At 37.6% G+C, this 25,334-nt stretch overlaps 1 protein-coding gene across 2 annotated transcripts; it reads left to right on the forward strand.

Annotated features, from left to right (window-relative positions):
- Positions 1 to 417: 417 nt before the first annotated feature.
- YME1L1 (YME1 like 1 ATPase) lies at positions 418 to 22,793 on the forward strand. Of its 2 annotated transcripts, none has more exons than XM_054059965.1 (19): positions 418 to 543; positions 3,400 to 3,531; positions 6,002 to 6,164; positions 7,856 to 7,954; positions 9,618 to 9,727; positions 10,875 to 11,025; positions 11,117 to 11,224; positions 12,032 to 12,114; positions 12,925 to 13,015; positions 13,821 to 13,973; positions 15,302 to 15,434; positions 15,927 to 15,989; positions 16,495 to 16,607; positions 16,975 to 17,130; positions 17,852 to 18,003; positions 18,879 to 19,005; positions 19,105 to 19,178; positions 19,802 to 19,888; positions 21,002 to 22,793. In XM_054059965.1, exons 1-19 carry the CDS (start codon positions 514 to 516, stop codon positions 21,143 to 21,145), a joined length of 2,169 nt encoding a protein of 722 aa, XP_053915940.1. In that variant the 5' UTR covers positions 418 to 513; the 3' UTR covers positions 21,146 to 22,793. The 2 variants fall into 2 exon arrangements, with proteins under 2 accessions (XP_053915940.1, XP_053915941.1); XM_054059966.1 differs by lacking the exon at positions 418 to 543 and adding an exon at positions 1,242 to 1,286.
- Positions 22,794 to 25,334: the final 2,541 nt, after the last annotated feature.

Consider the following 25,334-nt stretch of genomic DNA (forward strand, 5'->3'; position numbering starts at 1 on the left):
GATCCAGCCTGTTCAGATCCCTTTGCAGAGCCTCCCTAACCTCAAGCAGATCAACACTTCCTCCCGGCTTAGTGTCATACTCAATCCCCGCATCCAGGTCATCAATAAAGATATCGGACAGAACTTGACCCTATCCTATCCTATGGACTGGCCTTTACTATATGGGATACCGTACTGTACTATACTATACCGTACAGGAAGGGATGGTATGCGATGGTATGCGATGCGATAAGATGCCGTGCCTGTGCCTGTGCTCATCCTGCGGCACCCAAGGCTGCACCAGCCTCAGCAGCGCGAGTCAAAGCAGCACAACCCCACAGGACCTGTGGGACCCAGCGGCTGCGCCGGGCCTGCGCGGGGCAGGGCGAGGCGACCCGGAAGCCCCGCCCCCTCCACCCGCTTCCGGTTCGGCGCCGCTCGCTGCCGGCCGGGGGGCGGCCATCTTCCCGCTGCCGGTGCCGAGCGGTGGGGTGGACGGGCGGGGTGGGCAGGGGAGGAGGCGCCGGCGGGAGGATGTTCTCCTTCTCCACTGTGCAGCCCCAGGTGAGGTGCGGCGGAGTGAGGGGAAGGCACCGGCGGAGCTGGTGGAGCCCGAAAGGAAGAAGAAGCAGCTTGGAGATGGCGCTCTGAGTGTCTGCTATGAAAGCAAGGCGGAGGGGTGCTGTTAGAGCTGGGGAGAACCTGCGCGCTTAGTCGTCACGGCTTGTGGGAGAAACCAGAAAGAAGTTTTTTGTTGGAACGGCTCCAAAGGAGGGCTACAAAGACGGTCCGAGGGCTGGAACACCTCTCATACGATGACAGGCTGAGAAGTTGGGGTTGTTCAGCCTGGAGAAGGCTCCGAGCAGATCTTACAGCGACCTTCCAGTACTCGGAGGGGCTACAAGAAAGCTGAGGAGGGACTGTTTACAAAGGGTTGTAGTGATAGGACTAGAGGGAATGGGTATAAACTGGAGAGGGGCAAATTTAGACTAGACATAAGGAGGAATTTTTTCACGATGAGAGTGGTGAGACACTGGGAAAGGTTGCCCAGGGAAGTTGTGGCTGCCCCATCCTTGGAGGTGTTCAAGGCCAGGTTGGATGGGGCCCTGGGCAGCCTGATCCAGTGGGACGTGGCCTTGCCTATGGCAAGGGAATTGGAACTGGATGATCTTTAACATTCCTTCCAACCCAAACTATTTTATGATTCTAAGTGACTTAGAAATTGGAAGTTAGTGAAGGAAAAGTGCCTCGATTATTTTCTATATAGAGCAGTCAATATGAATCAGGAAGGCGTCTTTTATTGGACGGTGAGTTGGATGGGACTAGTGGTTTTAGGGACTTTGATCTGAACAAGTGGTTTTGGTTTTGTGTTTTGCACTAGAGTGATTATTATGTGACGATCTTATTCCACAGTAGGATTTGAGTGTTCTTTTCAGATGAAGAGAATTTGTTAATTGCTCTTGTTAGTGTACTGAGATGTAGAACTCTTGATGGTATTTTTAGGAAAGTGTCATTTCACCCTTTCATAGTGGGAAATGCAGGAGGAAAGCTTAATTAGTGGTTAGGTTGCTGGCTTTGATCTCTGGAGGCTTTATGGTTTCACGACAAACGCCTAGAGTTTAATCATAACTCTGGTCAGTTAATTCTGAGGCACTTTTCATGTCTCACAGCATTATCTCTCTTGATCTTCTGTCTAGTCAACACAGAGATAGAAGATCTTGCAGAAGGATTTTCTTAGGCAGAGACTTCATCAGATATCATTCCGGCAGCCAACTTTCTTCTCTAGTGATGTATAGTGAGTGAGGCATTTGGAAGTGTTGGAATTATTTGTACTGTATGTTCACAATAGGCAGTCACGTGCTAGAGGAGACCTCTGATGTGTGGTGTGACTAGGCTTCTGTAGTGTCGCATGAAGTTGTGTCACCGAGCCTACTGAGGGCTGCTGAATTGCAGAACTGTGATATGTATATATGCTTTGTCTAGGTTTGTTTGATACTTAGGTATGTTGCTGATGTGTGATCCCAAGGAAGGAAACATAGAGGAAACTTCTGGGAATAACTTGTATAATGCAGGGAAAAATATAGATATTTCAGGTTATGAAAGCATTACTTTATGGAAGAAAATAGGTGGTGTTTGGGAAAGAATGCAGAAGTCAATAGTACTTAAGAACGGTGATCTCTAAACTGTTAAGATGTTGATAAATCTTCATGATTCAATGTTATTCAAGAGCAACCACTGAGCTTTCTGTTCAAGTTGGTTGAAGGGGAACCGGCTTTATGAGATCCTTTGCTTGGATATCTGTCCAGAGTGATGTAGAATTGACTGTTTAATATTTCATATTAAAGTCTGAAATTAAGGCCTACCAGTAATTAGATGGAACACCTCGTTTACTATTCTTTTTCTGTTCATGTTATGTCAAGAGTCTTCTCTTCTGTGGTTGTATTGTGAAGTCTTATCAGAATGGTGATTATAGTTTTGTCTTGGCAGACACCAAGACAGGCTCAGGATTATTTTAAGTGAGCCTTCCTTCCAAAGAAGAGAGAATTTGTGAATGATAGTAACTTTAAATAGGTTTTAAGCATTTCAAGAGTTTATGTCAGCTTGCAGACTTTTCATTGTAAAAGTCGTTTGCTGTTGGTTTTCCTCTTTTCCTCCATTATTGATTGTGTTTCCTTTTTTGTGTGTTTTATTGCTTTGTTTGGGGAAACCCCACCTATTTGGGATGTAAGTTAATTGATTGTGTTGGGGGTGTGGTGACTGCAAGGGAGAAACATTGTTTCACAAAGTTTTGCATTTAATTGCATAAAATCAGCAAGCTTGTAATATTTGTTGGAATGCAGCAGAAATCCTTATTGTTCTGTAATGTGTTTGCAACAACACCTATCTAACAGAGCAAACAACTGAGATAAAAAAAGACGGAAAAATTTGAAAAAAATTCTGATAAAGGGTAGCATTTTTGTTTCCCTATGTTTCACATGAGAACAATCTATAAGAAGTTGTCTATTATTTGTATTGTAACTACATGTTGTCAAAATGCAGATTAGGCAGTCTTTGCATCTCGAAAATGTTCGTGATATGTACCTGCTTCTGGATTTGCAAATCTAGTTATTATTTTCTTTAATTTTCTTTAAACTTTGCTTATCTTTGAAAAAACAGGAATTGTAGCCTGGTTGGTTTTTTCCTTCTCTTCCAAGCTTTGAGAGTTCCTAATGTGATATGCATACTTAAACTTTCTTTTTGTCTTTATATAGAGGTATCAGTTAACACTGTGGTGTTGAAGCTAAGTTCATGTGGTTTATTATGAAGAACTGAGATAAAGGGCAGTGTACAAGAAATGCAATTATAAGTCAGAGTTTGGAATGGAGATATATTTGAATAGTTTAAACAAGCTTAAATAGTTATATGATTTTTTTTTTCCAGGCTACTGTTCCTCTAAGTCACCTTATCAATGCCTTTCATTCACCAAAAAGCTCCACTGCTACTGCCAACACAGCATCTGTAAAGCCAGTCCAGAGGGATGCCTCCCCAGAGCACGATCCTCAGAAGAGTGAGGTACTAAAAGCCTTTGGGAAAAGTGGTGGCTTGCTTATAACTGAAATAAATCTGTATAATATCAGTTTAAGTAAATTTAACATTACTTTATAAAACAAACCAAATATTACGTGACTAAGGAAAACAGTCTTAACACACAGAATGTAACTTTTTGACAGAACTTCGGTCTGTTGGTGCTTTGGCAGTAAGATTTCTATGAAAATATAGCATTTCATTAATAAGAAAAAAGCTAGTACTTGTCTGAGTGGTGATTTGCAAATGAGGAAGGGATTTTTTTTGCTTTAAACTTAATGTTTCTTGCTCTAAAGCAATGATAACTTTCGGTTAATAAACCCCTTATTGTCTTTGCACTGAGTTAAAGCAAAGTTTGTTTCGTTATTGCTTTTGAAAAAATGGACTGTAACAAAATATGTTGAGGGTGTTTGAGATATTAAATAGCATATTTTCTTATTTTTCTATTAAAGTATCTTCCATTATCATTAGATATTTTTCATTCTTGACACTGAAAATCAAAATACAGAAAGTGCAAAGTACTATCAGATCTTGCCACTTCTCTTTCAACTAATTTCTTACAACAAATTTTATAACTAAGAAAATATGGAAAAACAGTCTCTCACTAATTGCAGAACTTTGGAAATCAACATGGATTGTGCGAGTCATCCCATTGTTGTGATTCTGTTGTTGTGCAGGGTTTTTTTTTGTGACTCTGTATTTGCTTCTGGTGATAAAAATGGATTTCAGTGGGAGAGCTGGATCATTGACTGAAACTAAAAGTGTGTTTCCTTTCTTCAGTTCTGTATTTGTCTTTCTACTCGGCAGGAGAATGTGATCTCCTTTTAAAAGAGGATCTTTCACTTTTAATATTTTCTCTCTAAGTCTTCATACACCTGTTTGCTCTCTTGTAGCATGATAAAAGTATAAAAGTAATAATTAAAGAAGTCTCTAAGTATTTTTAAAGAAAGTTCTTAAAGCAGGTTGATTAGACTGTAATTACCTAAGCTTCAATAAAGATTAAGCTCAAATTTAAAATCAGCAAATACTGACACGGTACATGCAGTTCTAGTATTGAAAAGAACTGGACTACTAGAATGGCAAAAATCTTTGTGAGAAGTGAAGCCTTTGTGCTGTGAAGTTGAATCTGTGGTGGGAAGCAGTAACCTCTTTTGCAGGGTCACAGAAAACGTGACTTTTCAAAAAGAATTTTTAAACTTCTCCCCCTCTTAGTGTTTCAGTAATTTTCCAAGCAATTGCTAATCTGAAGTAGCAAGGCTTGATCTTTAGACCATATGTACAAGTCAAATGAGGTTTAAAAAAGTATTCGTAATTATTTTAAGTGGGCCAGAAGCAATCTACCCTAGCCTTTAAAACAGAATACTTTGTTTACTTAAGAAATCCATTTTAAACTATAAACTTTGAACATGGTGGTGTTCTGGATGCATCTGCTAATCTGTTCTGAAAATGCTTTTTTCAGAAGTATTTTTCATGTACTTTTTTATTGGAAATCTTTTCACCTTGAAAGTAGATCAACTGTCAGCTTACATTAAAACAATTTAAAAAAACCAAAAATATAATCTGTAATATTCTAAGACTCAATAATTAAGCATCTGTTCAAGTACATTTAGAACAGAATATTTACTTCTCAGTTAAGATATGTTGCTGCAGAAGCGATAGTGAGAAGTTAATAGATATTTTAAAAGGGTCTAAACTAGTATATATTTTAAAAACATACTTCCCCATAAAAACACTTTTCCTGTCTGTAAAATAAAAGATTAAAATTACTTTGATTCAAGGTTACTTCATTAGTAATGCAAAGTGTATGTGCCTTACCTCCTTGTTTTTTTCAGTATTTCTTTGCTTTTTAGGAAATCCCAGATCCTAGTACTTGGCATTTTCCCCATAGAAACTTTTGCCTTTCCTTGTGTGTCTGCCCAGTTTGTGGCTTAAGATTTTTAACTCTGGGCATAATTTCTAAATATCCAGTCTGTGCTGCTAAATCTGTGCTATCTGCAAGAAGCTTAGCCAAAAAAAGGAGGTTGGAGGGATTTTGCTGTTTGCTTGATTGGGTGAAAATTAATGGGTGGCACTTGTATGTCTACCGCTCTTGCAGTTTCCATTTCCTCTGACATAAAGAATAGAAAGAGTTGGAAATGCATTTTTTTCTGTGCCTGCTTTGGTCAGGGAGCAGGGAAGTGTTAAAAAGACTGAACTGGGAGGAAAATATATTCGTATATGTACTGTGACAGTGAAAATATCAATGAGTGCAAATGGCAGTTACTTTGCATTGACAGCAAATATTCTTTTTTCAATCATGTCCTTTCTTTTATTTACTTTCATTTAGCATTTTTTTAATTCAGTCTGAACTCTGAAATATAGGTGCTGTATTGAGCCAAAAAGCTAACTCAGTTATTCATAATTTTTTTTCTCTAAGGTAATCTTAAGTAAATTTTGAATATTTGTTTTTATTTTGCAGTCTGTACTTAATTTAAGAGATCTGGGATTGTCTGATTTGAAAGCTAACCAGTTCAAAGAATTGGTGAACAGGTTGCTTCCCGGCTACTGTGTAGAAAACAAAGTTTCTTCGCAGTGGCATACATCGTACATCTCTGCTGAGTCCTTCTTTGAAAATAAGCATGGTATGTTTCCGAGTAAAGTGCTTATGAGAATTGATAAGAGTTAGGTTATAAAAGCGAACAGTTATTCTTTAATGTCTTGTGCTGTAGATAACTTGAAATTTAAAAAAATCTTTAATAAAAATATATTTAAATAAATATATAATATTAATATATTTTTTATTGTACACAGGTTGTCTCTAGAGTGCTGCTTTTGAATTTTGGGGATTTTAGAAAATTCAACCCAGGTTTTGGAATTATTCCTTCAAATTCAGATTGGAAATTGGCTGCTATTAAACTTGTCTGAACTTGGCTGTAGTACAAGAGCATTGTCTCTTAATGGTGATTTTTTTTTCACCAGTTTGTTTCACCAAGAAATCAGATTTTGCTGATCTACTAATGTAACAGCCATGGAAATCTCCAGCTTACGTTAATTTATTCCTTTTTTACTTGAAGCAGCATTACACAGGGTGGCAAACTCATAACAGTCCATCTAGAGTATTTCATTGCTGAAATAAATCTTTTTAATGGATCCTTACAGTTAAAGATGTTTGGTTAGGATCAGTCTAAAATACAGGAAGCAAATTTATGTATTAACTTTCTCAGAATATGTTAAATAAAACCCTCAATACTTTTGGTGGTTACATTAGCTTCTGAATTATTATGGAAGAGACCATATGCAGGCTTGGCCTCATTTTTCTCGCTTTCGTCCTCAGTCTCTGATGTTTCTTAAATAATTCTTACCTGCTTAATGAGGGTGAGTTTTAAGCAGTGTGGTTTGGTAACTAAGCAGATAATTGACACTCCTCTTGTCTTGCAGTCTGTGGCATGCTTGAAATAGTATCTGCCACTGAATTTTCACTGTGATTCTCTTCTTTTTTTTTCTTGTTTCTGCAGTGGATGAGGACTGTACAATTAAGTAGACTTAGAATAGAATCATAGAATTGTTTAGTGGAACGGACCTTTTAAAATCATCAAGTCCAACCCTTAACGTTGCTGTGTCCACCACTAAACCGTGTTCCTAAGCACCTCATCTACACATCTTTTAAATACCTCAAGGGATGGTGACTCAACCACTTCCCTGGGCAGGCTGTTCCAATGCTTGACAACCCTTTTGGTGAAGAAATTTTTCATAATAGCCAGTCTAAACCTCCCCTGGTGCAACTTGAGGCCATTTCCTTTTCTTCTATCCCTTGTTATTTAAGAAAAGAGACCAACACCCATGTCATTACAACCTCCTTTCAGGCAGTTGTAGAGAGCCATGTGTTGTCCCCTTAGCTTCCTTTTCTCCAGACTAAATGGCCTGTGTTTAAGATGTCCATGAGCAATCTGTTCTGTAAAACCTTTGAAGCTGGATGGTAGAATGCTGATGCTTCAGCTTCATGAAAGTGTTTGATTTTCTCTCCAGCCTAGATAACTTTATTCGGTAAAGATGTGCAGAATTTTCCTCTGAGATACAGCTTCGAATTCAAGATTCTGGGTACCAGTTATTTTTTGGAAGTTCTAATTATAAAAATATCTGTTACATTGCAAAGTGCCTGACATAGGTTAATGCAAAGAAGTTTACTACCTAAGTACTGGTAATAGTTAATTTGTTTAATTACGAATGCCTGAAAGACTGTGGTAAAATAGAATTAGTGTTTAAGAAAGAAAAACATAATGTTTATTTGCCGTTAATATAAGGTGTATTTACACTTTCCTGTATGTTTTTACAGGTTTTGTGGATGTTTTCAGTGTTTTACGCTCATCTTGTTTGTACAGACAGCATCCCAGTCCTCTCCATAATTTCTGCTCAGATGTTCGGTGTTGGCCAGGTATAAAAAATAAACTACACTGGTTTTGATCTCTATAGTATCTGTTTATTCTGGGAAAAGTAGTTTTACTTTTTTCTTAAAAGACATCAGTCTGGAAATACCAGTATTCTTGCAGGAAGAGCTTTGCATTGATAGTAACATGAAGTTATTTTTGCATGTGAGTAGGGTGTTTCCAGAATGAAGTTAGTAGACATGGTGTAACTATAGAATGTTGTTCAGGGATGTCAGATAGTATACTTAAAATAGGATAGATGAGTTGGCTACTTTTGAATGAATTAATATTGAATCTGATATTCACCCAGATGACCTTTCAAAGGTGTTAGGTGACTGGTTTAAGGTACTTCTGGATGTATGATGGATAACAACGGGATAGGGAGTTCAGGTATTCAGTTCTTTGATGCTACGTCTGGATACCGCATCCCATGGCTAAGAGAGAGATGCGGACAAAATGGAGATAGCCTAGTGATGGGTTACAGGGAAGAGTGCAGATTTTCAAGGATTTGAAGTACTGGGGAAGGTGAAGGATCTGAGTTTTTAAAGTTAGCAAGGAAAAGAAAGCAAGGAGTCATCTAATTGCTATTGGAGCCATATTAGTTAACCTTCTCTTGTGCACCTCAGAAGAGGCAACAATTACAAGTAAAAGCAAAGGAAATTCCTGTTGGAAAATTTTCACAGAGAATGGCTAAGTTCTGAAATAGATTGTGTAGAGAGGCTGTGTTATCTTAATCCTTGGAAACTTTCAAAACTGAGCTTAATGAGGTCTGGAACTGCCTGATCTGATGCTGGTTTTGGACCTTTTTTGAGCAGGGGTTTGTCTAGATCACCTCCAGAAGTCCTTTTTATCTGGTGCTGTTCTGTGGTAACAGAAGGCTTAGTTAAAACTGGTATTCACAATTACTTTAAAACATACTAATAAAAGAAGATAAATATTCTTGGCTTTTGTGATTTATGTGGTAAAGTCTCCATCACAAGGCTTCTGATGTGATGGATGACACAGGATGCTATAAGATCACTGTGTTTAAATGGTGTTACTTCTTTTGTCAGTTTCTAAGTTAACTGCACATCATAACCATCCCAGACCTCTTCAGGGAACCTGATAAACTGAGCTTTTAGACAAAGCTGATCTTGGAGCAGGAACCTTCATTCATATCCTTATAGATTAGCTTCATGTTTGTCAGCTTGCCTGTATTTAATTCAGCTGTATGTCTCTTCTGCTCCCTGGGATGGTGATAGGGTTTGTCTGTAATTCACAATGTGAACTCCTAATTATTGTAACAACAAATTTTATCGGAAAAAAAATGTTGTGAAACAGTAACCAGTTTGCTTGCAAGTTCAGATCACGAACATGATCCATAATCACATAACTATCCATTTATAGTACTAAAATCTATTGTTTTATTTATCTGGTTTAATACTATTAGATCCGGAAATGTCTTTCACACAGTTTTCTGTTTTATACTGCTTTGGTCAGGCATCTTAAACAGGTTGCTGTTTGCAATTCTTTTCTTTTTGCCTTTTATATGTTGGGAAGGTTGTATTCAGTTCAGTCATGATAGTGTTTTTCATCTAATAGTTTCTGAAATTTCTTATGCCTTTTTTTTTTTTTTTAGTAGTGGAAGTAATGGATTGTTTTTAACTTTTTATTTGTTATTACTACTTTAAGTTTACATACAATCACGGAACTTCAAGACTTTGCGATCAAGAGCAAGGCGGCTGCAGTCAACATCTGAACAATTCACAGAAACAAAAAGTTCACTTTCTTCACTTCTAAAGGTAAATATCAGTAATGCTTTGAAGTTGGTTTGGGCTTATTCAGGTCATCTCTTTATCTTGAATGAACCTTCAGAACTTGCCACGGTTGTGGTGTTTTTCTAGTATGAAAGAAGTTCCTAATTCTAGAACTTGACCTAATGACAAACAGACTTTTTCTTATTAATACACAGATTTGCTTCCTATATCAACCATATAAAGATGATTTCAATTTTTTTAGGCGAGTAGTTTCAGAGTATAGAAATTATTTTAAGCTCTAGAAATAAAACCCTTCATATTCTTTTTTGTGGCTTTGTTAAAAGTAGCCTAATCAAATGAAATATTCACTTACACAAATACAGCTAGTTTAGCATACAAGAATGTATGTTTTTTCAAGCAATTCAGTATGTGGTTGATGTTTCAAGAATAGGTTTACTTGTGGCTAGTATATATTGAATATACAAAATTTTTAAACTTGTTATTTTGATGGGTTACAAACTCACTTAAATGTGTTTAATTCAGCAGATAACTGTCCAGGCTTGCAGTAGCAGAGCACTTCACAAAACCAAGCTAACCTAGGGACACTTTGCTTCTAATTGGTTGTACAGGCTGTAGGGCTAATTAAAGCATTTGATCTTGCTCTGTATGAATTAGCTTTGAACTCTCATGTTCTTCTAGGCATGTGGTTCTTTTCATTTGTGGACTAGGTGTACTGTGGATGAAGACAAACACCAGAGCCTTGCTGCTCTTAAATTTGGTAGGGCATATGAGATGTATTTGATCAAACCCTATCAAAACTATACTCGAAAAGATATTTCACATTTGGAAGTAATCTAAGTTGATTTCATGAAGCAAAAAGCTTAAGCTAGTAACTCCCACTGAATCCAGTGTACAGAGCTAGCTGTATACAAATCTGCCTCAGGCTGCATTTTCTATTTGGAGCTGGGGTCCAGGAATGCTCTGAACTTGACCTGTTCAGCAAAAATCAGGGTGCCTCTGCTGGAGCCATCATGATTCTACACTCAAGCTACTGCCCTGTTCCATTGAACAAACCCCATAGCATCTGAATGATAGGCTTTTTTAATTTTACTGTTTTCTCAAGGTAGCCAGATAGGAAGTTAATGACTGTTTATCAAAATTTAGCGTATACTAACAGTGGAAACTATCTTAGGGTTTCATCCTGAGAAAGCGAAGAATTGATGTTGAAAACTTAGATGCACTAATGAAAACAAAAAACATCCCAGAGGCACACCAGGATGCTTTTAAAACTGGTTTTGCAGAAGGCTTTTTGAAAGCACAGGTATTCCTGCAAAAAACACTTGGTAAGTTGTTTTAGTTCATTTGTCTTGTCTTTGCATTCAGAAAGTAGTTTCTTTCAGCCAATATTCAAACTTTTTTTTTCTTCTTTTACAGATTCCTTAAGAAGATCACGTTTGCTTTCTTTCTTTCTCTTCGTTCTTTGTTTCTATCTTGCTATATATTCATCATTTTTACCTGGGAAAGGTTCCTTTTCTGATGCTGGTTAGTTAAATTTTTTTTCCACACAGTTTCATTCATTATTTCTTCCAGCAGGTTTAGCATAAATGAAATGTGTTTTGACTTTGAAATGTTATCCTAAAGCAATCATTGTACTGATGAAAGAGAAGAGATTTTTACTACTTTTGGCTACAGCCTTGCAGACAATAGTGTGAAAAAAAGTTTATGGGAACAAAGTTGTCTATTAGTATAATTATTGTAATTCTTTTGATGAAACAATTACGTGCAACCAAGCAGAGAAGAAATCAGACTATTCTCCAGTTATGTATTTGTCTTTGAATTTAGAGGGTGTGCTGTCTAGGTCAGCAGTAGACAAAATTATTTGATTTTTATTTGTAATGACAGCCTAGTTTATAGCAACTGGATACTCGCATGGCCAAATTGTCATCTTAAGAAATCTGTTGGAAGCAGCAGAACAAAGGCTGAGCTAATGTAAATAGAGAATATCATCTGCATATTGTCTTTTCACCTGGGTCTCAAGAAAGTTAGGGTGTGTGCAGAAACATTGAGGGAGAACTTTGGCTTTGTGTACATACTTTTGGATGAAGGGCTTTCAGCACTACAAATGACTAAAAAGCACTTCTGTCACTGAATGAATTGCAAATATTTTAAAGAACTTTTTAAAGTAAATCTTATTCTTACTGTGTGCTTGTAAACGGAAATATGCCCCTTTTAAAAGAGCAGGTGTAAAGTTAGCATCTTAATAGTAGTCATTCAAGTGCACAGTTCAGTCTTGGAATGAAATGAGTTTGTGTGTAAATTTGTTGTTTATCATCTGCTGTTTGCTATTAGTACGCTTTCGAACATCAAGTATCTTTGATGCAGCAGTTGATCCAATCCAGCTGAAAAATGTCACTTTCGAACATGTGAAAGGGGTAAGTTCAAAAGTAAAATCCATTTGAGTTCTTGCCTAGCTTATCATTGTAAGCCCGAAGAATGTCTTACTCTGTTCAAGAAATTTTTGTTTGAACTGAACCCTTTTCTATATTGACCACTCACACAGTTCTAGTTCTATTTTATATATATCATAAATTAATTTAATACCTTATAAAAGGTGTAGTCTTGACTTGTTGAATCACATTTTTAAAGGCTAGAATAGCAAAAGGCAGGTCATAAGTATTTATGTTAATCTATTTTTCATAGCTGACCAATACAAGAAGGTGATAATGCTATTTGGTCATCTCTTAGTGCCATCTCTTTGGGGTATCTGATATTAGGACAGGAGATATGGAGAATCTGGGCATGTCACTGCTGATGGGATAGCTTTATTTCTTCTGCTGTTCTTTGGCTGTCATTGGCAAAATGAGGACTTCACCCTCTCCTTCCCCTTTGACAAATAGAATTAATCTATTTTTAACTAATTAGACTAATATCTTAACGTAGAATTTTAGATTCTATATTTATCTTGTTGATCAGATGCGATCTTGAACTGTTTGGTTATTCCTTCTGTATTACTAACTTTAGTGTTTACTGATTCCTCTGAACAGTTCTAGGAAGTGGGTTGAATTAAACTCATGGACAATCATTATCCACAGAAATTGTGGTACACTTTTATCTCCTCTTTCTTTGGTGTATTTTTGATCAATGCATAAATAAGGGCTTAGTCTCTCATACAGAATTCACCTATGGAAAAGATGCAGTATTTCATAAACAGTAATATTTCGTGGCATGTCTTTAATGTGTAGGTTGAAGAGGCTAAACAGGAATTGCAAGAAGTTGTGGAATTCCTGAAAAACCCACATAAATTTACTGTACTAGGAGGTAAACTTCCGAAAGGTAAGAATCGTTGCTCAGCAGAAGTGCAAATCATACATAGCTGTGGCTGTCTTTGTAGCTTTGTTCTATAACAAATTACTAGTATACAACTTAGCTTTTGAATACTTTTTCCTTTAGTTAGGGAATCAAAAATCATGTAACCAAAATGGGCCTAAATACTACTGTTGTGTTTAGTTTATATCTGTGAAAAATAGTGATATGATTTTAGACACAGTGAGTGGATTTCCTTGTGTGTTTAAAATAATTGAGGAACAAATGAACCTTCAGAGATCTATGAAATTTTCTTTATTAAAAGTTATATTTAAATGAGATGCTTGGCAGTGTGGGAGTGGCGGTTAATACGGTCGTTATGTTGCATGCTTCCTGTCTTGCCTTCAGTTCCCCTTAGTGAAAACTGGTCACTGCTGCCTCCCCCCCATGAACCGTTTAAAGTCAATTACTTGGATTGATTTAGGTTAAAATAAGTTCCACTTTCAGAAATGATGAGGAAAATGTCAGTATGAAGAAGACTGTTAGGGATTCAGCTTCTAAACTCAGTGGTAATTTTGTAGAATACTTCCAGCTTCTGTTTCTGTTTGATAGTCTTGCAAGTCTGTTGTTGTTTCAGGATGGATTAGTGTCTTTGCCTGTTACAGGAAGCTTCTTCAGACTGCAAGTGATGAGTGGTATCTGAAATGGGACATTACTAGCTTTTTGAAGCAGAGTGTAGATTATTTCTTCTAGCGCATGGATGTAATAGTACCGGTATAATAAGACTCTGTGGGTGTGATGCTTTTGTTGTTTGGTTTTTTGTTTGTCTTTTTAGGCATTCTGTTAGTTGGGCCACCTGGTACTGGTAAAACTCTTCTTGCCCGAGCTGTAGCTGGTGAAGCTGATGTTCCATTTTATTATGCATCCGGATCAGAGTTTGATGAGATGTTTGTTGGAGTGGGAGCTAGTCGCATCCGAAGCCTATTCAGTAAGTTAAATATTTGGGGGTTTGTATTCTGTTCACATACGAGATTCAGTATTCACTGTTGTGTGCAAGGTTTCATTAGATACAACTCTGGGTACTGGGAAGTAGTGGTGTATGAGGCTAATAAATAAAACTTTAATTGTGTAGATAAACCTCAGAGTTCTGTGAGCATCAATTAATGGTAGATTCTTGCTGGTTGTCAGACAGTTATAGCAAAAATTGTAACTGATGTTGCAACACTCCTAGAGAGAACAGAAGTAATTTAATTAGAAAAATAATGTCCTGTATACTAAATGGAATATTTAAAATGGTAATTTACTTACTGTCACAGGTAAAATATTGTAAATTTAAGATAAAAATAGTGTTAAATTTTGTATTCAATTGCTTTCTTCATATTTTCATATTTTATTTTAATCTGAATTAGTTTCATGGCATCACAGTGTTAGCACCAAACTGAGATTTCTTTTCTCACAACCATCAACAGGCCCAAATTAAAGGGCATTATACAGAAACTTTTAAAATAAATGTTTAGACCAATAACTTTCACTGAAGATGTTTTCTATTTGAAGTGTGCAAATAAATATTGTCAGGAGAGGGGAGAATCCAGCTTCTCTGAAAGGGAAGGTTGATAGTGCCAGGCATATAAAATGTAGAAAGTAGTTTGCATTTGTAGAAAAAACGTGACATGCTTCACATGGAAAGGATGCAAAATGTAACACATGTTGTACCTCAAGATGTACGTTTTTTTCTGTTGGCTACCAAAGTTTAGACTGACTTGTACCTTCATATGAACATTGCAGATATGTCTTGCTGGGTGAGATGAGTTGCGTATGGTGTGCATGTAGCAGTTGGTGGTCTTACAGTTTATTATTGCATTTCTGTTTTGTGTTTTTAATACCTGTAAAATTGAGCGTGAGGTCTTCACTGTTAAATAACAAGCTGGTTCTATTAAAATAAGTTAGCATTTAGAGCTATCATGTTTCATACTACTTGTATTTGATAGGTCAATATTCTCTACCCAAACCTATGAATTAAACTATCGTAGGGAGTTGATGCAAAACGTAATAAATTTCTTCATCTGTTTTACTGGTAATTTCTTGTACCTTGGTATGAATAAGTTGATGTGAAGATGAAGAAGCTGGCTTCTCTGTATCACATAATTTCAAAAATATGTCTTTTTTTTTAGGCTAAAATCAAGGCAATTCTGGTGATGTCTTATAGAACACTTTATGATCCAAGAGTACTAGAAGTAGTGGAATCCTAAATTACAGGATACACTGTCTGTTCCTTTGTGTGGCTGAAGTGTCCTCCTGCTATTTTTCTTTTGCCAGGGGAAGCAAAAGCAAATGCACCATGTGTTATATTTATTGATGAGTTGGACTCTGTTGGTGGGAAGAGAATTGAATCTCCAATGCATCCTTATTCCAGACAGACCATTAATCAACTTCTTGCTGAAATGGATGGGTAAATATATGGACTCTAAGGGCACAGAAGGTGCTTGACTGACTAGTATTTTGAATATTTGGCTGGATTTTTCTTCCTTGGCAGCTTTGGTGTTTTTCATAATTTTTTGTAATGCTTTTAAGGATATAAATTTAAGATATTCTTATGACTGCTTTCTAGTACTGTCAACAGTAGCATTGATAGCCTTCCTCTAAGGAACAGAAAAGCTTCTGAGTTGTAGCAGCACAACAGCTGCCATTATTTTAAATAATTACTCAGTTTTGTTAGGCTGGCTATATATATAAACAGAAGAACTTCAACTTAGAGATCAGGATATGTTTTTAACCCATTGGTGGGTTAAATGTGGTCATTCTTGGATCACATGTTGCATTTTGATAGTGTGTTTTTGACTGGCCAGTTGAAGTCATTTGAAATAAGAAATAGAAGTAGTCATTGACAAAAAAAGTTGTAAATTCTGTCTAAAAAAAAATCTCACCCTTTTTTTCCTTACAGCTTTAAACCTAATGAAGGTGTTGTTATTATTGGTGCAACAAACTTCCCTGAAGCATTAGATAAGTGAGTATAATGTATTGATCATTTTTACAGAACATGTATTAAAAAACAAAGACGCAAAAAAATTCAACCCTGCAACAACAAAGTCACTTGCGATAATCTTCAAGTGTTACAGTGTCATAGCTGGAGTTTTCCTCCTCTTAAAAAGGATGTGTTTTGACCAGTTTTGGCATTTAAAAGTTTGTTGAGTTAAATATGGAGAAATAAGAAATGTGTTTCTAAGCACTGAAGTTTCTGTAAGTTTTTCTACTTGAATTGACCATCCGTGTTCCTAGTTTGCCAGGTAAAATTTTCGAATACTAAAAAACCTTTAAGAAGGTTTGGTAATAAATATCTTTCATCTGTCTTTTTATGAACAGATAAGAAGAATTTATTCTTTGTATCTGTGCACCAGACACAGTCTATGTAGATGTCTTTAGGAATAGCAAATGGATTTTTGTGCTTTGTATATGTTGGTAACCGCTTACTACAGCACTCTTAAGTCAATGTATTAATTTTTTTCCCTTAGTGCTTTAATACGTCCTGGTCGCTTTGATATGCAAGTTACTGTTCCCAAGCCTGATGTAAGAGGTCGTACAGAAATTCTGAAGTGGTACCTTAATAAAATAAAGTATGATCCATGTAAGTAAACACTTTATTGTAATATCTTTTTATATAACAGTTTTTGTACTGATCAGCCCACTCATGTATTAGTCCTTTATTCCATCAGCGATTGTGGCTTTACCATGTATCTAAGCAACAAACACAAAAATAGTGTAGTACATAATGGCAGTTCTCTGAGGCAGTGTTTCTTTCTAGGCCCCAACACTTCATAGTGTCTCAAGAATTAGACTTCATTTCTTCTAAAGCTGACAAGGGTTTTTACACATTATTTTAACTAGAACATGATTCTTGCTTATAATTTGATCATTTATTTGTATTTTTTAATGATACAAGCTTTTTCAGGAGCAACGTGGACCCTAATGGCAAGTTTGTTTTTTCCCCACAGCGGTCGATCCAGAAATAATTGCACGAGGCACAGTAGGATTTTCTGGAGCAGAGCTTGAGAATCTTGTAAATCAAGCTGCCTTAAAGGCAGCAGTTGATGGAAAAGATATGGTAACGATGAAAGAATTAGAATTCTCCAAGGACAAAATTCTAATGGGTAGGACTTCATACAAAATGCATACATATATGTTACAGTGAGGGGTTAAGCCTTTCGCAGAGAAAGAGAGAAGTCTTTATGCTGTTTTTTTGTTGGTTTGTTGTCAGGTATGTTTTGGGTTTTTTAGCAAACAAAAGAAAAAAACCCAAACACAACAGGTAAATCGCCTGTTTCTGATTCTGAATAGATTCTCTCTTTTGAGACCAGGGAGCAGTATGTAAAATCTATTGCAGAATACATTCTTTAAGACTGGATACTCAGTTATGAAAAATACTGCATGTTGTCCTTCAGCCTAGAAGAAGACACAGGCTTGATTTCTTACCCTTCCACTGCTTATTCCTACAGGAGCGGGGAGAATAAATGATCAGAAACTTGGAACTTCTGTTTAACTAACTTGTCATGTGCTAACACAAAACTTAAACATCTGAGATGTATACTCTAAGAATTTGGTCTGTTCGTACTTGAGAGAAGAAATGGAATTTTTTCAGATAGCAAGGCTGTGCTTGAAACCTATTCTTCTAAAAGCATATTGCTTGTAGAGTATATTGAGGTCTATCGTAGACATTAAAATCCTACTTGTAAACATTTTGCACTTCATGAGTGTTAGTTAATACTGCTTATGTGCTGTTCTTCAGCTACTTTGTGCTCTGTTTAAGTAGATGTCGTGTGGATTGTTGTCATCAAGTGTACAAAAAGTTTACTTAATGCTTCTCTGTTTAAGGCCCTGAACGTAGAAGTGTTGAAATTGATGAGAAAAACAAAACCATCACTGCTTACCATGAATCTGGACATGCTATCATTGCATATTATACTAAGGATGCAATGCCGATCAACAAAGCTACAATCATGACACGAGGAACAACACTTGGACATGTGTGTATTTCTAGAGTTTTACGTTGGTTTAGTGCTGTTGAGGAACTTGCCAACAATACTATTGGTTGTAATCTAATCATGTTGATGCATGTTGTAGTATGTTGAAATATTTGGTTATGAGCAATCTCTTTGAAAACTCACTAGTCATCTTTTCTGTGTGATAGAAAGCTTTCTTCCTTCCTTTTGAAATGAAATAGCGTGTGCAAGTATAATAGCTCCTGTGTATGAGGAAAGGAATGTAAATATGTTTGATTCTGCCTTAGTTAAAATAGGACCCAACGCTGAAGCTTTGAAGAACGTCTAAAGGACTGAAAAGCAGAAGCATTGCTCAACTGGAACACAAACATCTTTTATCAAGTTGTGCTTTGTCCTTTGAATTTTTTCTAAACCTAATTGGTTACCTACTGTGTTTCTAGCAGAGATATCTCAAAGTTTTTTTGTTCTGCCTTGAGCTGCCAAGCATCTGAACAGAAAAATGTTTCTATTACGTCTGTGTTGAACTTCATCCAACTTAATGTTTTCAATTAAAGAAAATAATTGGCCTGAGTCCTCTGGGCAAGTTGATTTGTGCTCAGTAAAAGTGTATGGAATAAGGAGAAATGGATAGCAAGATTGTTCTGTTTCTTCTGGTGGTAGGTCTAAGTTGCTTAATTTTATGTGGTGCTCATGTTCTGTAGGACGCTATTTTTGCTGGTAGACTAAGTACATCCAAGCAAGCCTGATGAGTGCGTAGACTAGGAGGAAGCCCAGAGTATTCACATTGTTGCATAAAAGCCTTTATATCTGCTATGGATATAAACAAGAATGTTTTTCAGATTATTTCAGTATTTCTGCTGTTTATTGTTACCTGACCACAGTTCTGTGATATCTTACAGGTATCTTTGCTTCCAGAAAATGACAGATGGAGTGAAACTAAATCCCAGTTGCTTGCACAGATGGATGTCTGTATGGGAGGAAGAGTAGCAGAAGAGCTCATATTTGGAAGTGATCACATCACAACAGGTCAGCTGATCCGTAGTTATAGGAATTTTCAATCAAAGCTTGTGGGCTGGCATGTTTAACTTGGTTTCAATAACTAATTTAAATCTGTTTGCTCTTTAGGTGCTTCCAGTGATTTTGACAATGCTACTAAAATTGCAAAACTGATGGTGACTAGATTTGGAATGAGCGAGAAGGTAGTATTGTCACTCTTAAATATTTGTACGGTACAAAGAAATGTTCTGCTCTGTAACTAAATGCCTATTTGGCTGTCAGTGATCACAGAGACTAAATAGTTCTGGCAAAAAAGAAAGTAAGCCTTATGACTGGCTCTGCTACAAAGAACACAGTTAGAAAACCTGTATATTTGACAGTTAAAAAATTAACTTGCAAGATCTTCACCTAAAGAAATACCTTGAAAGTTACTAATGTCTGCAGAAAATGTTTGCAATCAACCTAAGCACTTTGGAGTTGGGGATAATCTTGGTGTTGGGGGTGAGGGATGCACATGACAACATTGAGTTTTTTAGACTTCTAAAGAAACTTCTTTGGTCATCTTTATTACCCATCAAGTATTAGTAGTCTGGTTTTTGTTAACAAGAAAGCACTTAATCAGGATCTGTACTGTGACCTGTTGAAATAGAACTCTGCAGTGACTACATAGCTGGTGTTCTTGTTTTGTCTCTGTTGCAAGCATTTCAGCAAGCATTTGGTTAATGTTTTTGCTTGTTTCACATAGAAGCCGTGGGTGATAAAGCTTAGAATTTTATGTCTATTACTGCAGCAGTGGCAGTATAATAAAATATTTTTTGTTGTTTAGCTTGGTGTTATGACCTATACAGATACGGGGAAAGTTAGCCCTGAAACTCAGTCTGCAATTGAACAGGAAGTAAGAACACTTCTACGGGTAAGATTGCCTTCCCCTCCACTATGATGTATTTATTTTGAGATTAGTTGAGCATCAGCTTGATTGAGTATTCAGTTTGGTAATGTGTGCTGGTGAAAATTTGCAGGTGGATGAAAGTATTCGCAAGTATTTAATGTAGCTGCAACTTTGAATCTCTGCATATCAAAACTTTTTGGTGATTGTCATGGACAAGCAGTAAGAAACAAGTTGATGGTGTTGGGTTCTTTAATACACACTTTAACACTGCCTCTTACATTTGCTCAGGGTTTGTATTTTGCCTATTTGATTAGTAGGACAAAAGTATGGCTATAAATTGTTTTAGAACAGATATGAATGTTTTATTTTACTCCAACATTTCATAACTTGCAGCTGAATCACAGGAATGCCCACATCATCAGACCAGAGAGCTGCCTTTTGTAGTCTCCTATTCCTCACAGTGATCAGTATCAGAGGCTTAGGGAAATGTGTAACGTTTGATAATCACAGATCACTCTTCTGGTAATCTGAATTAATTTGGTACAGGCAGGAGAATTATTTATATCCTGACATTTAAATGAGTGTCCCGTTTTGCTGTAGCTTTTTTTGAACTGACTTGGTTGTGTAAGAACTATCTGTATAGACCTACAAGTTGAAGCTGGTAATGCTGGCAGCGTGCATCTATGTGCAGCAACTGGTAACTCATTGGGTAGCTTTCAGCTTTCTAAAAATAAGTTATACTTAGAATTTTATAACCTTTTAAAAACTTGAGTCTTTGAGGAGCATTCCTTGAACGCTATAGCACTGCTTATAGTGGAAAAACTGAATATATTTAATTTCATCAGAAACTTTTCAAATCTATTAAGTCTTTTCTAAATCATGTCAAAGTACAAAGGTTTGTCTCGGGATTTTATTTTCAGTCCTGCAAAATGCAAAGGTGGCATAAAGTTTGGTTGGTTGTTTTTTTATTATGCCAGCTAGATTTTAAATCTTGGTGAGACAGGAGCTCTGAAATGTAAGGCACAACTTTAAATGTTTGTTTAAAGCTGTATTTGCCTGGAAACAGTTTTTGAAGTGGAATCTTGCTGTTTTCATTCTAAAGTCTAAAAATATCTTTCCACCTTTTTTTAATACTAGGAGTCATATGAGCGAGCAAAGAACATCCTGAAGACTCATGCTAAAGAACACAAGAATTTAGCAGAAGCTTTATTGAAATATGAGACTTTGGATGCCAAAGAAATCCAAATTGTTCTAGAGGGAAAAAAACTAGAAGTAAGATGATAACTTCTGGGATGCAGTAACTATTGATCTGAAGAATGTACATCCAACAATGCAGTAGTCTTACGCAGCGTAGCCTTTTTTCTCTTCCTGATGTGTGTATGGCATTAGTGACACTTTAATATTATTCTGTCTGTTGTGAGCTTCTGTTACTCATATCTCTGTTGTGTCATCAGAGTAAGACACATGAAATAAAGCAAGTTTCTCGTTCTCTGCTCCCTATGCTCTTCCCACAAGAAGTTATTCAGAAAGTTAAATCTCAGGGTTGAATTCAGCCTTTTGTTTCAGTCACGTGTTGAAGCTGAGAGGAAAAGCACACGGGTGTGCTGGTGTGTTTCAGCATAGCTTCCTTGCTTATGCCGCTACATGTGCGCTTGAAGGGATACCCTGCATTATGTGCTATGGAATGTTTTATGGATGGTGGCACATTGATTTGTACAACAGTAGTGTGTACTCTAATGTATCCTCATACTCTGAGGCTAGAGATCGCTTTTAAAGAAGACATTTTATTTAGAAATGTAACTAAACATCTCTAAGAACTAAACCTCTAGACAGTGCCTCTCTAAGGGAATTTTGGGAGCTCCGTATTAGACAAAACCATTAGTGTTTGTGTTTTCAGTGCTCTTGGGGTTAAAATACACACATGTATGTCTGGGAGAGACATCTTAATGCAAAATCAACAGGCTAAACATGTCTAAGGCTCTTTGGACCATGTTTTGGGCAGAACTGTGGCAGAGGTAAATACCTATGACCTCTGATGTGCTGCTGACAGGATTCTTAAGAGTTTTTATTACTGTGGTAGATGGATAGCAGTGCTTTGGCAGTGCTTTAACACTGTGGGAGATTCTACACAACTAGTTTCTACTCGTACTATGGATGCGCGTTTGATAATCCAACAGATCGTTTCTTTAAAGAAGGCAATATAATTCACTGAAGAGTAGTTCAGAAAATGTTTGAAGCATGTGTTTCTTCAAATAACATTCCTAGATCTGTTCTACACTAGAAGTAGGGATATAAAATCTTTTCCTTCAACCTTTACAGAAACCTCTGGAAATTCTAAGATAATAAATTTTTGAAAACAAAAGCAGTCTCAAATCAAGTGGAAGTGATCGGTAGCGATTGTATGCCAGTATTCTTCTGATCTCATGGAACTGGTTTTTAGGAATAACACATCTCAATCGTATTCTTTTTGCACAATTAATTTTAGACTCTTGGGACTATAAACTTGGGTTGCAGAGAGCAGCTTTATTAGTGTATTAATGTTGAAGGTTATCATAATTGGACATTAAAATAGTTGGGCTGATGCTAATGAATGTGAGTGGAAATCGGGAACTACATTTAAAACTATAAGTAACATAGTATTTTAGAATTTTCTGAGTGTAATGTTTGATTATAATCTAGCTTTTTAGTGAGAGCACATGCATTTTATGTCTTTCAAAACCCGGATAAATTTCTATTTGCTTATTTTCATCAGCTTACTATAATGAAATCCCAGTGCAGGAGGAATTCCAGATGTTAAAAAACAGTATACCAAATGTCTAGGCAGACTAGTTACAGTTGTACATGTATTTTAGGAATATGCCAAGAGAAACAGAAATATACTGCATATTTTGCATCTTTTTTTGAGTAATAAAGGTTACTTTTAATTATGCGTATTGGCTTTCTTTCTCTTTACTGTAAATTGCTATAAAATGTAGCACCAAGTTCCCTGCTATGTAAATTGAGGTGTATAAAACATTTAAACTTGTAAATAAATCTAAGAATAATGGTGAAATTGCACTCTCTCTAATCAGATTTCTAGGGAATGTTCTCCCTAGAAATCAAGACCTTTTTTTCAGTTGCTGCTTCAGTAGAGAGACTTGAATGGGAACTTTTCCAGCTAAATAATGTGAATCTGCACTTACAAACAAAAGCAAAAATATTTCATTTCTGAGGTCTCCAAAATCTGTATTGAACAGTCTTATTTGGGGGTAAGTCCTTGAGGTCTAAGTTACTATTCTTTCTCAAAAGCATCTTTATTTATGCAAAGAAGATGAAGTGAGCACAGCCTCAAAAGAAAGAAAAGGTGATCTCTTGTTGGGTCATGAAAGAAGTTAGAGATGAGCCATCAGGAGTGAAAGGTATCTCTGCTTTCCTGTCAGTTTGACAGCAGAGGTGGGGTTGAAGAGTTTACTGCCATGCCTAAATGGTTGTTGCATGCGAGATCTGTGGGCTTACAAAGAAACTTATCTTTTTAGGCTTTGGCTTTGACATCTGGTCTTCTTGAGTACAACTAGAAGCTGTAGTTCATCCTCACGTAATCACTGGACAGAGGTAGAAGACCACAGGATTGGGTTTGTGTGGCAAGGTTTTGCTAGTGGGGGAGCGTGTGGCAGTGTGATCACCCTGACAAGGACCCAATAAGCCCATGGCCTGTCCAAGGACCTGACTGATGCCTGGTTGGCCAAAGACAAACAGACTGGGGCTTTCTGGCTGTTGAAAGAAACCCACATTCCCTCCACTGTGTGGAGGAGGTAGAGAATTGTTGCCAGGTTCGCAGGTGGGTAAGGGGGGCATTTTTCCTCCTGAAAACTCTTCGTCGTTTCTTGGTGAGGCAGAATGAAGTCAATCAGTATGTGTTGACTGGGTCTTGGCAAGGCCTACTGAGTTATCAGCGGCAGGGACTTGGCATTTTGCCACGGCTCCAACGGGAAGCTCAGTGCATACTTTCGGGAATGTTTCTGTTTTTAACTGAAGCATCATCAGGCTGTGAGGCCGCTGCCTCACCCCAGGCATCGTCACTCAGCTGATCTGAGAGGCTGCCAGCCAATGCATCTGTCTTACAATATAAGGTTGTTCGTTGGTCAAATAGAACCGCTCCCTTTTGCAAAGTTTGGTATTTGCCATCCATGCGGTTTTGCAAGTCTGTATTGCTACACTCCGTGACATAGGGGCTACGGGAGTGGCTTTTGTGAGAAGCTGCTGGAAGCTGCCCCTCTGTTTGACTGAGCCTGTGCCAGGCAGCTCTTCGATGGACCCACTGCTGTCCAAGGCCGAGCCCATCAGAAACAGTCATAGTGCCTGTGGGATAAAAAAGGGGTGGGGGGAACCCTGCACAACAGCAATTGCAGCTGGAGAGAGGAGTAAAAGTATGTAAAGGAAACATCCCTGTAGACACTAAGGTCAGGGATGAAGGAGGGGGAGGAGGTGCTCCAGGCATGGGAGCAGAGATTTCCCTGCAGCCTTTGGAGGTTAACAGTGGAACAGATATTCACCTGCAGCCCGTGGAGGACCCCATGCTAGAGCAGGTGGATGCCTGAAGGTTGTTAACCCTGTCGGGGGGGACCATGCTGGAGCAGGCTTCTGGCAGGACCTGTGGACCCATGGAAAGAGGAGCCCACTCTGGAGCAGGTCTGCTGGCAGAACTTATGACCCTGCAGGGGACCCACGCTGAAGCAGGCTGTTCCTGAAGGACTGCACCCTGTGGAAGGGACCCATGCTGGAGCAGTTTGTGAAGAACTGCAGCCTGTGCGAAGGGCTCACATTGGTAAAGCTCATGGAAGACTGTCTCCTCTAGGAGGGACCCCACACTGGAGCAGAGCGTGAAGAGTCCTCCTCCTGAGGAAGGAGCAGCAGAGACAAGGTGTGATGAACTGACCAAACCCCCATTCCCCTGTGCTGATGGGGGGGAGGAAGGTAGAAAAAACTAGGAGTAAAAGCCAAGCCCAGGAAGAAGAGGGCTGCAGGGAAGGTCTTTTAAGATTTGGTGTTATTTCTCAATACCCTACTCTGATTTGATTGGCAATAATTAAATTAATTTTACCCAAGGTAAGTTTGTCTTACTCATGATGGTAATGGGTGAGTGACACCACCCTGTCCTTACCTTGACCCACAAGCCTTTTATCCTATTTCTCTCCCCTGTCCAGCTTTGGTGGGCACTTGGCATTCAGCCAAGGTTAACCCACCACAACCACAAAGGCAGTTTCCAAACATCAGTCAGATGGTGAGAATAGCCTCAGTTCCCTTTAAGTACAAGGCCTTATCCTGAAAACAGGGCAGAGCTAAGTGCTTTGATGGAACGTTTGCTTTTTAAATGGCTCTAAACTGGTCACAAGCATGGGGGCACATAAAATAAGAACTTTAAATTTGGGCATGATTCTGAATTTTCTGCATTCCCAAGATTGACTTATGCCAGAATTCTGTTATCAAGCTT

Source organism: Cuculus canorus, chromosome 2 (genome assembly GCF_017976375.1).
Source record: "Cuculus canorus isolate bCucCan1 chromosome 2, bCucCan1.pri, whole genome shotgun sequence".
In the NCBI taxonomy this organism is placed as follows: Eukaryota; Metazoa; Chordata; class Aves; order Cuculiformes; family Cuculidae; genus Cuculus; species Cuculus canorus.

Bases quoted from the DNA above. Each gene is read 5' to 3' on its own strand.
- YME1L1 (XM_054059965.1), top strand. From the start codon at position 514: ATGTTCTCCTTCTCCACTGTGCAGCCCCAG. The intron at 13,016-13,820 runs GTAAGAATCGTT...TTGTCTTTTTAG, and splicing joins AGGAGGTAAACTTCCGAAAG to GCATTCTGTTAGTTGGGCCA. The intron at 17,131-17,851 runs GTAGGACTTCAT...TCTCTGTTTAAG, and splicing joins CAAGGACAAAATTCTAATGG to GCCCTGAACGTAGAAGTGTT.